The 12,996-nt window shown below is 31.2% G+C and overlaps 2 protein-coding genes across 4 annotated transcripts in view; one reads left to right on the top strand and one right to left on the bottom strand.

Moving 5' to 3' along the window:
* LOC104731371 (protein NRT1/ PTR FAMILY 7.2-like) overlaps window positions 1-1,666 on the bottom strand; it is a 6,917-nt gene extending 5,251 nt beyond the window's left edge. Inside the window, exons 1-3 of one of the 3 annotated variants that reach the window (XM_010450720.2) lie at window positions 1,421-1,666; window positions 357-496; window positions 47-264 (exon numbers count right to left, since the gene is read on the bottom strand). In XM_010450720.2, the coding sequence (XP_010449022.1) occupies window positions 47-264; window positions 357-474 (336 nt within the window). In that variant the 5' untranslated portion in view covers window positions 475-496; window positions 1,421-1,666. Of the gene's footprint in view, window positions 1-46; window positions 265-356; window positions 744-1,420 lie in introns of those variants that run through there. The other 2 variants (XM_019234032.1, XM_010450719.2) reach the window with 2 other exon arrangements.
* LOC104731370 (gibberellin 3-beta-dioxygenase 3-like) lies at window positions 10,736-12,814 on the top strand. Its single transcript, XM_010450716.1, has 3 exons — window positions 10,736-11,245; window positions 11,634-11,893; window positions 12,428-12,814. The coding sequence occupies exons 1-3, from the start codon at window positions 10,776-10,778 to the stop codon at window positions 12,751-12,753; spliced, it is 1,056 nt and encodes a 351-aa protein (XP_010449018.1). The 5' UTR covers window positions 10,736-10,775; the 3' UTR covers window positions 12,754-12,814.

Genomic DNA, 12,996 nt, shown 5'->3' with positions numbered 1-12,996 from the left:
TAAAGAAACAAGAAACAGAGTAGTGTGTTGATTTGAAGAGACTTACAGCAACGAAACTAGCTTGAAAGATTGCACAAGTCTTGTAACGTCCCCAGTAAGAGTCACTGAGGAAAGCACCGAGCAAAGAGAAGATATAAACAGTTCCTGTCCATTTACTAACATTATTAGCCGCTTCCGCATTGTCTTGTCCCATCACTCTCGTCAAAAACAGAACCAAATTCACTCCGACACCGAAGAAGGCAAGCGTCGCAAGTCCTTGATTCACTATATCAATCAGAACAAAAAAAAAACAATTCTTTAGCGTCTAAAACACAAACAATGATATAAAGAAGGAGAAGAAGAGTATAGAGATGTACCTAGAATGAGAATAGCAGTGAGCCATTTGCCAGTATTAGCTCGGATAGCTGGATTGCCGTGACGATCAACGCTACCGTCTTGAGTGCAAACCTCAAATTGTCTAACTTTTTGATCCATCTGATTTCGATTTCGTGTAGAGATAAAAGATTCCTTTTACATATATATCTTCTTGATCCTAAAAAGATTTTTTGATCTGCTGAGACCGGTTAAAGAGGAAACAGATGATGGTTGGAGAAGAAAAAGGAGTGAACCTTTGGAATCAACGAAGTAGCTAAAAACAAGAACGAAACACAAGAATCAAGAAGAAGAAGAAGAAGAAGAGTGATAAAGAGAGAAAGAGATGCTTAATTGATGGGAGATTTAAGAGTTGTGTGAGAAAAGTGTGAAGAAGAGAGTTTATTATTTATAGAGCTCAGAAATTGTAGTCTGAAGAGATCCTTTCTTTGACGTCTCTTTCTCTCTCAGGTTTTAATTTTTTTTTTTTTTTTTTTCTAATTAGAAAATGAAAAAAACGGGATGCCAAAAAAGTAATATTCGGTGGATTTTCGCAACTGAATTTTAAATTAATTATGGTATTTTAAATAGTTTTATCTGTAAATTGATAATTAATAAGATCTACATGATAACTGTGAATAATAATTTAAAAGTAAGTAATAAATATATTGTTTTCTTAAAAAAAATATTTATTCAATATGTAGAAAATAGTGATGTAAAATTGATATTTTTTTAACATACATTATAATATAGTAAAATAAAACATAAAAAAAAAATTGGAGAAACAGTTTCCCTAAAATCTATGAAGATAGAAAAACACCTGGTTAAAGGTAAGCCGAGCAAATGTGTGACCAGTTACACCTGGAAGGCTGCTGGAAGAGACTGAAATAATCAAAAAACTTGATGAAGAAAAAAAATGAATTTGTAAAAAAAGAGTGAAAAAAAACCAAACAAAAACTACAAATAAAAATAAACAAAGAGGAGCAAAAGTGAAAGTATAGTATTCGTACCCCACGAAAACAGGATTTGGTGTCTCTTTCAAGCACGCTACGNTCGATTTCGTGTAGAGATAAAAGATTCCTTTTACATATATATCTTCTTGATCCTAAAAAGATTTTTTGATCTGCTGAGACCGGTTAAAGAGGAAACAGATGATGGTTGGAGAAGAAAAAGGAGTGAACCTTTGGAATCAACGAAGTAGCTAAAAACAAGAACGAAACACAAGAATCAAGAAGAAGAAGAAGAAGAAGAGTGATAAAGAGAGAAAGAGATGCTTAATTGATGGGAGATTTAAGAGTTGTGTGAGAAAAGTGTGAAGAAGAGAGTTTATTATTTATAGAGCTCAGAAATTGTAGTCTGAAGAGATCCTTTCTTTGACGTCTCTTTCTCTCTCAGGTTTTAATTTTTTTTTTTTTTTTTTTTTAATTAGAAAATGAAAAAAACGGGATGCCAAAAAAGTAATATTCGGTGGATTTTCGCAACTGAATTTTAAATTAATTATGGTATTTTAAATAGTTTTATCTGTAAATTGATAATTAATAAGATCTACATGATAACTGTGAATAATAATTTAAAAGTAAGTAATAAATATATTGTTTTCTTAAAAAAAATATTTATTCAATATGTAGAAAATAGTGATGTAAAATTGATATTTTTTTAACATACATTATAATATAGTAAAATAAAACATAAAAAAAAAATTGGAGAAACAGTTTCCCTAAAATCTATGAAGATAGAAAAACACCTGGTTAAAGGTAAGCCGAGCAAATGTGTGACCAGTTACACCTGGAAGGCTGCTGGAAGAGACTGAAATAATCAAAAAACTTGATGAAGAAAAAAAATGAATTTGTAAAAAAAGAGTGAAAAAAAACCAAACAAAAACTACAAATAAAAATAAACAAAGAGGAGCAAAAGTGAAAGTATAGTATTCGTACCCCACGAAAACAGGATTTGGTGTCTCTTTCAAGCACGCTACGCTCGTGTGTAGCTGTCTTCGATTGCGACTCTTCTCACTAAGGATTAAGAATGGCCATTAAAAATGTGAACTAAACTTAGTTTAATAAGCCTTAATTTAAGTCCAATCTTTGAGACTTTTTTTTTACTTTGCTATTTCCTGTTTTGTATCTCTTCAACTTTTTTTTTGTGTGTCAACAAATCGATATATGTTTATCTTCTCAAACATATAAATTATATATAATTACATATTTTGAAGGATAAACACAAACATGTTTGGGTATTGGTGTAATCAAAACTTTTATACAAACATACTATTTTTCTTTTAGATCTTATCCGACGAATGTCTAGATTCAATGAAGCTAGGAAATATTTCAAATTTTCAACGTTTGAATATTAAGAAATTAGACTCTATCTAATACATTTTGTGTAAACTAATTTTTTTGATCAAAATATAAGTTATCATGTGACGTTTTACATTTGCAATGGCCTAAAAAAAGGTTACAAAAACAATACCTATAATGCTGTCATAAAACTCTGTTCATATACGTCTTACTAAATTTAACCATAAAGAAAAAAATTATGTTTAAACACTAAATGTAGAACAAAGGAGTAGTAGTTTAGAAATTACATATCTTGACTTAGGTTTTCAGGGACTGGCAGATGTAGTGTTAATATCGGTTGAGTCAAATCCAATTTGCCCACGACAATTTTACTAAGCAAACTAATACGAAAGTTCGTTAAAACAAAAACAAATTATATTAATTTCAACCACATAACACGGCAATCGGGAAAGGCACATACATTGCCGGAAAATGGTACTAAAGGCCACCGTAAAAAACCTAAAACATTGGTTCATACTTATTCTTTCAGAGTTCAACCTCTTAATGAACTTCTCTTCTCATCACTACACTTTTTAATTAAAACCTAACAGTATATTTACTCTAATGTTTACCTACTTAGTTCATAAAATCTTTACATCTCTCGATGATGTAATATATATAATTTATTTGGTTAATCGTGTTTCTTTATAACAGACTAATCTCAAGACATCTAAATGATCACGTAAAGTATGATGAAATGTGAATACACTTTATGTGGAAAGCGTGAATAGTTGTAGTCTATTGGACGGATATTTTCATTTTGATATATGAATAGACCTTTAAATATATAAACTACAACAATGAATTTGAAATAAGTAATGCACATTATACACTCCAACACGGATCCAATCAATCCGAATCGTAAACTTTTTGCACACTAAGTAAATTACTACTGAAAATGACGTGAAATCCTAAATTAGATCGATACCGGAAGATAAGTTGTACCATAAGTTCAAGTAACACATCTTCATCATCATCGTTCTAATGCAATGGTATGAAGTGGGTAATATATAAGTACAACAGATTATTACAAGTTAGCAAGAATAAGTTGGTCATCCATAACGATAACGATACCTTGTAAACAAACAAAACACGATATTAAGGAACACGTAATCAAGTAATGATTTTGGTTTTAATTCCTTCCTGTTTTTGAGCAGACAAATAAAAGAAAAAAAAAAACTCAAAAGAAACACGTTAAAGGTTTCTCACGAAATTAACGTGGACCATCATAAGACAAAAATGCAACCCACCAACTTATATATAACGACAAAAATCTAAATATATATATTTCGTAAAAAGACTAACAAAGTAACAAGTGACATTTTTTTTTTTAATTCTAAATATTTTTTTAAGGTATGTTAATTAAGCAGCCAATTTGAGAGTTCAAGTGGCAACTTGAAGAATGTTGTCGTCGGCGCGCAAGCTGTCCTCCAAAAACTACGTTGAATATTTTTTTGTAAATTCACCCAACCAAGAAGCTTTATGTCTTCCTACGAAAACGACGTTCAGAAAAATCAAATTTCTTTATTAGGCCCGAAGCTGGGTGGCTAAAAAGTAAAAGGCATTGCTAAGTTTTAATTTTTTGTGCTAACATGGCTTTTATTTTCAAAATGACAATATGCGATAAGCTATGCTACTAATAAGTAATAATCTAATATATACATATATATTTATATATATACACTATTATTATTATCAGACTAAATATCAGGGACTGGTACAAAGTTACTCTACATGAAAACGTATATTATATAGTTTTTTAGGCGTCATATTTATATATTTGATACCAACTCCGATTTTGGTCGATCTTTAAAAAGAACAAATCTTTTGTTACTTAGTAAGATCGGCTACTACGTGGAAACTGCAAGAACGATAAGAACAAAGCTGACGAAAGACAATAGTGTGCAGCTTTGACTTTGATTCCACAGCTCAAACTTTGCTCTTGCATCTGCAATTTGGCGTTTCGGCCTAACAGCTCTTTAAATAAGTAATTAATGTGTGATTAGATATTAAACCACGGGATTAAGACAAAGCTCTTATGGTCAATATATTATAAGCGCTATCAATTATCTATTCGCTTATCAACTTTATCAACATATAATAAAGCTGTCAAGCAAACTAAGCAACTTGCTTTTCATTTAAGTAATTTAATTTTCTTATTGAATGAATGGTTAATTTCCACATTATTTGAATATTTTGTAGTTAAAGATCAAGCTAGTGACATGGCCAGTGAGTTCATCTACTTAGAATATCCTTCGGATCTTAGGTAACCATATATATAAAAACTTGAGTTATATTCTATACGATAATAATTTAAATAAGACCACTTGTTATGAAGAACTTGTCTATATATTATTAATTTATCGATGTAAAAATTGTTAAGGGGCTAACTAATTATATAGGAAGAATTACCAAACACATAAGACATCTAAACAAACACAACAACAAAAGCGTAAATAACGACGTAGAAGTGCCTACATAATTAGCATATTGATTCTGTTCTTGGACGTTTTTTTACGCAGAGTAGTAAGTTATGTGTCATGGGGCGCTGTTAATATATATGAAAAATACGGGACTGTGAAAAAGAGCTACAAGCTGTTCTTTTGGAGGAATGTATACGAACTTACGAAGATGCTTTGTGATGTGGACAAATTTAAATATTATCGAAATATGAAAGTCTTTTTCCCAACAACCTGGAGATTAGACTGTATATGAATATAAAATCAAATGATATAGAAGAGAGCTTATATCAAACAAAAACGACGTTGCTGTGGTACGTTATGAATGAATACTAATTGGAGCTACAAATTAAGAAAGTACGACTTGTTCAGAACAAGTTGTTCTATATATAAACAAACACACGCGCATATACAAGTATAATTTTTTTTTTGTAGTTTCTTAAGTCAGTAAATAATTAATTTCTTATTAGATTTCAAAAGATAAGAAGGAGAAGAAATAAATGAAAAATTGGCTTACGTTGACTTCATTAATTATTGCTTTTGATTCGGTGAATTAATGTTGTACAAGTATAGAATTGCGAGACGAAACTAAAGTCAATTTCTAAAACTTGTAGAAAATAAATGACCGAACATTATGAAAGTATTACTAGTATTATTTTCTTTTTCTCTCAAAAATATCACTAAATTTTTTTCTTTTAAATATCACAAACTTAAAACTTTATATCTTCAAAACTAAATTGTAAACTCTACAAAATTAAAATTTAAATTTAAAATACTAAATCTGAACCCAATGTGTTTAATTATAAACTTTCAAAAATTATTTTAATCTGTGATATTTTTGGACTAAAAAGTTTGTAATCGTATTTAATTTTGGAATTAAAAAAACTAGTGATAGTATTTTTTTCTCAAAAAGAACTAGTAGTTTGTAAGTAATATTTTAGGATATATCTCTAAACGGAAACTAATAAATATTCATAAAGTAAATATATTTTTCTTCTAAAGAAGAGAGTAAATAATCTTAAGTTTTAAATTGAAACATAGAAATAACTCAAGGAAATAATAATTAAGTTATTTCGTAAGCTTTGTGTAAAAGCTAGAAGTTCTTAATTTCGATTACGAAAATATACTATATGACATATTAATAATTTTATCGAAAGATGAAATTATAAATTTTGAGCAAGTTGGAGATTAGCTTGAATGAAAATAATATAAAATCAAACGATTTACGGTAGAGCTATATAAAACGAAATCGACGTCCTTGTGCTTATCATCAACATGGGAGCTTATAATCGTCCACCTCATACATTTTGATCCACGCCATAAAAAACTCTCACTTGCTCATTGTATAAACACACGAACATGTGTATTCAGTTTCTGAAGTCATAATTTTTTTATTTTACATTTAATAAGAAGAAGAGTTGACAAAACAAAAAAGGATAAGAAGAAGAGTTAAATGACAAACAATGGCTGAGGTTAGATTATTGACTTCAATGTTACTTTGGTTCAGTGAATGAATTTATTAGACTATATATCGAGGGAGACGACGGCTTAAATATCTGATAACTTTCTAAATCGAGAGACGACAAAAATGTCAAAATGTTATTCAATACTATAAGCACAATGAAGTATCTAGACGAATCATCCATCTTATCAAACTTTGGTTTTTTAAAATAAAAATCTCGGCGAAAGACTGCAAGTTGCTCTGTATTTTATAAATGATTTCATTTTCTACTATTTGCATGAATCAATCTCTTGGAGTTTCTTTTTGGAACACCAATCTCTTGAAGTTTTATATACATTTATGTTAATTCGTAATTGTTTATTTGTTTAAAACGTACATAATATACCGTTTGGAAAAACAAATCAGATTCAAGCATAATTAGAATGCTTTTGATTATTTACTTTTCTAACGCTATACACAAATTATAAGTGCAATTACGCAAATAGAGACGTAAACACAAATAAGACGCTCAATATAAAAACTGAATTGTTGTATATATACCTAAATAAAAATAAGAAGACAGTTTAATTTAAAAGTCCATAGCCGATTGATTCACAATTTCCATAGCTATTGAGTCTCGTGTGTAATGTATGTTTTTGTATATGTGTGTGTTCAAATGTGGTGTATGCGTTAGATTAGAAATATACTTTAACCATATAAACAAAGTACAGTATATCTGTATATATACATACCTAGCTAGTCATATATCATGCACATGGGTAGAAATAAATTGTATTGAGTTTGAATTCAAGTGTTACTACAATATATGTATATATATAGTAGTAGTCTAGTTACCCAACTTGGCTTCAAGCAGTGTTCGAGGATGAGAGACTTCGATCCTTTTCATAGTGTTTTGGTGTTTGTTTTTATTGCCCAAATGGTTTTCGTGATAACCATTCTTTTATATAGGCCAGGTTTTCTCAACTGGTATGTGGCTAGTGTAGGAATAGGCTAATTGTGGGTGGATCTCAGGTTTTGTTTTTTGGAAAAGTTAAGTTGTAAACCCATGTAACAAGGATATCAGATCATCAAAATCATCAATAGAAATCAGTTGAACAAAAAAAAAGATTATAGTTCATGTAATAAGATCAGAATAGGCAATGAGAAATTTAAACTAAATTTTGTTTTTTGACAAATTATTTAGACGGAAAGGAGATAGAAGAACCAAAATTTTGATCGATCGAACTTTCTATCAAAATCCTAATTTTTATATTATAGTTAAGACCACAATCTCAAATTGTTCTTACTTGAACTCATGGTTGACTCTGTCTACGATATAGTTTTTCTTATTTTTTTTCTCATGAATCACACTTTTCTAAATTATATTCAGCCAAACATTGGATTGAGCCTAGCGTTGATCACGTCCGAGTCCAACTCTAAGTCTCTAACCCTAAACCAAAACCATGCATGCATCTCTCTTTCTCCTTCTAGTGTATTTCTCGGCTCTTCTCCAAATTATTTGGCTTCGTTATGATTTAATTTTTCGGAAGACAATCCCATTTTAGATACTAATTAATCGTTCTCATGTTAAGTTTGCTCTCTAATAACCGATCGAACCACCTACATCTGCTCACCAAAACTCTATGAACGAAGAAGTTTTCCTACAAACGAATCCCACAATTTAACTGTACGATGGAATAATGGATAGCCAAATCATAGATGTAAAAACAAGTACGTACAGATTATACAGCATTAAGCGGTCTAATATAAAGACGGACGCCGAGATATCATTTACCTGAAATGTTCTGATAATAAGCCCATTTATTGTAGACCCACTAAAAAGTTAACATCGCCGACCGCTTAATGCAGCCCATTTGTTGTATTTATATTATGAATGTTATACTGTACATTCTTTTTTATGCCATATAACAAAAAGACCGCTTTATGTAAAGTGAAGATCTAGGAAATGTACTCTGCTTTGTTGCATTTGTACTACTGACTACTGTACATTCTTTTTTTAATAAATTTATTTCTCAACCCTAGAAAAGGGAAAAATAGAACCAGAGGATTTTTCTTTTCTTTTTTTTAGTTATGAATGTTAATACCATGTAAAATGAAAAGGTTTGGCCATTACAAAGTAAGAGTCTGTGGATTTGAACCCTTGGCAAAACAAATTGAAACAAGGAGAGAGATCCAAGATTTGGAAGTCACATAGTGTGAGTTCATGTTAACCAGAGCTGCATTAGGTTGCGGCAATGCTTGCGTTAACGTCTTGCAGTGATTACATTCCAAAATTTTTTGTCGATTAGCTTGAAGAATGAAAATGGTGGTAGGCTGGTAGCTGGTAGCTGGCAGTGGGATCGAGACTTGGTGATAAATTTGTAATAGAACCATAGTTTTACACGGCATTTGTAATACATTTGTAATAAAACAAATGTGGTTCCATAAATACCATGTGATTGTTAATGAATCAAGTTTTGTTTTATTTTCTTGCTATCAGTCTTTTTCTGATTGAGACATTTTATTTTACATAATAACGGTACATTTTTTAATAGTATTAAGTTTCAACGTCGTTTTGAGAACTTTGCAAGGATTGGATAAAATAAAACAAAGAAATGTTCAGATTATATATGAGAACTGGTGAAACCGAACATAAGCATTTTTGCTTTTAGCTAAAAGAAAGATGTTGGTTTAAAACTTAACAAATAAAACAAATGTAAGTAAACAAGAACGCTAGCTAGAGGCTAGAGCCTAGACCATCGAAACCCGTTTCGAAGACATGTAATTCGTTGAGTTTTCACTTCCTAAAGCCACTTCTGACAATTAAAATACATCTAGCTTCTACACGCCTAAACAACTTTTTCCGAAATATACTAACAAGTAACAAGCTTGATAGAGCGCGCTGTCTAGTTTTTATTTGTTTGACAAGATAAAAGCTGTCATCGCATAGATGGAAATGTTACATGCATGACACAAAGATGGAAATAGTTGAAAAAGACGACAAAAAAGAATTTATGAGAATAGGGGAAAAAGGACAAAAGAAAGGCACACGTGTATGTTAGAGTTGTGTATGGTTGAATGGTAAAGAAAGCACCTGAGCTGTTTAGACAAGACTCATGGAGAGAACAACTTTAAATGCACTTCGATCATTATTATGAACCCTATTTCCTCAATACATACATTGATACATATATTTTCATATTTGGCACTACAAAAGTCAACGTCCATGAATGAAGCACATAAGCTAAACGATGCAAACATAGAGTATGCAATAAATATGATGAACTTGTGATAGTTTTTGAAGTACAAATCTATTTTGAAACCGTCACATGATTGGTTTTGCGATAATTGACAATTAGTCTCAATTCCATATCACACCTTATAATTTAGATGGTGTTATTAGATTATAATTTATAAATAATTTTTGAAGATTTCAATAAAATTATTAAAAATAAATAAGTGAAAGATTTCTAAAGAAGAGAAGAGAGTATTCTATCGTTTTGTTGTTTAGTTTTCTAAAATCTTTTTAAATGTTCCAAACAATCTCTGTATTTTTGTGATATTTTATATAATTTTATTTTGTAAAGGAAGTGTATAAAATCATGAACCAAATAATAATTAATTTCATTAACAATACTAGATTCTTTTATTTAATTAAATAATACAAAGCTTTTATTGAGTTTATTAAAATCTGAATCCAATAATTCAAATTTATTAAGATTTTAAATAATTTTTTACAAATACTAAACTTTAATACAGTTCAACAAAATTTTGATATAATAACAACACATTTGACATAACATTTAAAATTTTTAAAACTCTATTCAAGTCCTAAATCAATAATCCCCCACAGACATATATGTGGCGAGTTTCATAAAAATCGTCAGACAATTTTAATCTACACAAATCTATAAATGTACTTTCCCCAAACGACAAATATCTCTCTCTGCCTTTTTTAATTATTTTTTACATCTTAATTATGTATTTATTATGCTCAGTTACGCAGAGAAAAAAAAAAAAGAGAGTCAAAATTAAAATAACAGTTTTTCTCCACATAAATCAACATGTGTTTATACCTCTTTACTGATCGACCTCTATATATAGTGCTAACGTTACAATGTTTCTCTCCACCAGATGCCTCACAAGAAAGAAAAACAAAACAAAAGTAAATCCTATAGAAATACGATCATGAGCTCCGTCACAGAGCTATTCAAGAACAACCCCGTGAACCGTGACCGTATCATCCCTCTAGACTTCACCAACACCAAAACGTTACCCAACTCTCACGTCTGGTCCAAAACCGAACCTGAGCCTAAACCCATGTCCCTGCCCATCCCCGTCATCAGCTTGTCGAACCCGGATCAGCATGTGCTACTAAGACAGGCATGTGAGGAATGGGGTGTATTTCATATCACAGACCATGGTGTCCCACGCTCGTTACTTCACAACGTTGAGTGCCAAATGAAGAGGCTTTTCTCTTTGCCCATGCATCGTAAGATCCTAGCCGTCCGATCACCCGACGAGTCCACTGGTTACGGTGTGGTTCGGATCTCCATGTTCTATGATAAGCTCATGTGGTCTGAGGGATTCTCCGTCTTGGGTTCCTCTCTTCGGCGTCATGCTACACTCTTATGGCCCGACGATCATGCCCAGTTCTGGTGAGTAATCAAAATTTTATAAGATATATCATTTTTTTTTATTCTCGAATTATAAACAAATGATGATATTATATTAGTATTATTACCCTTAGTAATGCTCATTACCTAGTGAAGAAATTAAACTAATTATGATTGTTTTTGTTGTTTTTGTTTCTTCATTTGATGTGAATATATGCAAAATGAAGACAAATTAATTATGCTATAGTTTTATCTGAATACCTACCATATTTTTATAGTTTTATCTGAACGCTGTGATACCCAAATCAAGTTATTGTATTCTATATAATATGGTAGGTATTCGAAATTTACGAAGTCCTGTGAATATATATATATATATAACTAATGAGAATAAAACTCAAAATTTCTAACACATTTTTGTCAAATGCAGCAATGTGATGGAAGAGTACCAGAAGGCGATGGATGATCTAAGTCTTAGACTAATAACCATGTTGATGGTCTCGTTAGGGCTAACACACGAAGATTTGGGATGGCTTGTACCAGAAAAAACTGGTTCAGGAACCGACTCAATCCAATCCTTTCTACAGTTAAACTCTTACCCGGTTTGCCCTGACCCTCATCTAGCCATGGGGTTAGCACCTCACACCGACTCCTCCCTACTCACCATTCTCTACCAAGGCAATATTCCAGGTTAGATATTAGGATATTTACCATTATCTTCAATCTTTTATCTCATTTCAGTTAACTGTATTTGTAGTTTTACTTTTTTTTTTAACAACCACACATTCATTTTTTTAAGATGTCTTAATTTGGGGTGCCCGGTCCGGAAGAACAAATTTTCAAACGAAAATTAAGTAAATCTAGATCTTGAATTAGGACTAAACTGGTTGCCTGATCATTTGGAAGTAAGGGAAATTAAACGAAAAACTAGTGATATTTACAAATTCAATATCTAGAATTTTATACTTAATTACAAATGACACCCACTTTGTGGTGCATTGGATATGGATATGAACGAAATATTTGTTATATAAAATTAAGCACTATAAATTCAGAATAGAAGAATTATACTTAACACCAAATCTTTTATTCTTGTTATATATAATTTAACTTAAAAGTAATTGTAATATATCGGGTCGTGGATATCACAAAAATCTATGCATTCATTCCAAAACAACATTGTATAAATTATGTTGCATGCATTGCATTGGTGATTTTGGTCAGGTCTAGAGATTCAAAGTCCACAAGAAGACGGGTCGAAATGGATTGGAGTAGAGCCAATAGAAGGTAGTCTCGTTATCATTATGGGAGATTTATCGCATATCATATCCAATGGACAGTTCAGAACAACGATGCACCGTGCGGTGGTGAACAAGACGCACCACCGTTTCTCAGCCGCTTTTTTCGCCGGCCCACCAAAAAACCTTCAGATCGGGCCGTTGACCGGCGACAAGAACCATCCTCCTATCTACCGGCGTTTGATATGGGAAGAGTACCTTGCAGCCAAAGCAACCCACTTTAACAAAGCCTTGACTTTGTTCCGTTGCTGACTTAAAAATTTAACTAACTTCTACTTTCGTTTATTTGTTTATTAATTTGCGTTGTTGCATTTATTCATAATAAGTGTTTTTTTTTTTTGGTTTCCTAGTTTCCTAGTTTCCTAGTAGTTAACTTTTAATTTGTTCAACAAGAGTTTTGTTTTTTCGTAGTACTGTTATATTAAGGTCAGTGTTTTGGTTCCAGTGATTAAAAAACCAATCTTCAACGTTAAAATACATATATTTGCTAATTTT

This window comes from Camelina sativa, chromosome 12, assembly GCF_000633955.1.
Source record: "Camelina sativa cultivar DH55 chromosome 12, Cs, whole genome shotgun sequence".
In the NCBI taxonomy this organism is placed as follows: domain Eukaryota; kingdom Viridiplantae; phylum Streptophyta; class Magnoliopsida; order Brassicales; family Brassicaceae; genus Camelina; species Camelina sativa.
This window is presented reverse-complemented; position numbering and strand designations above follow the sequence as displayed.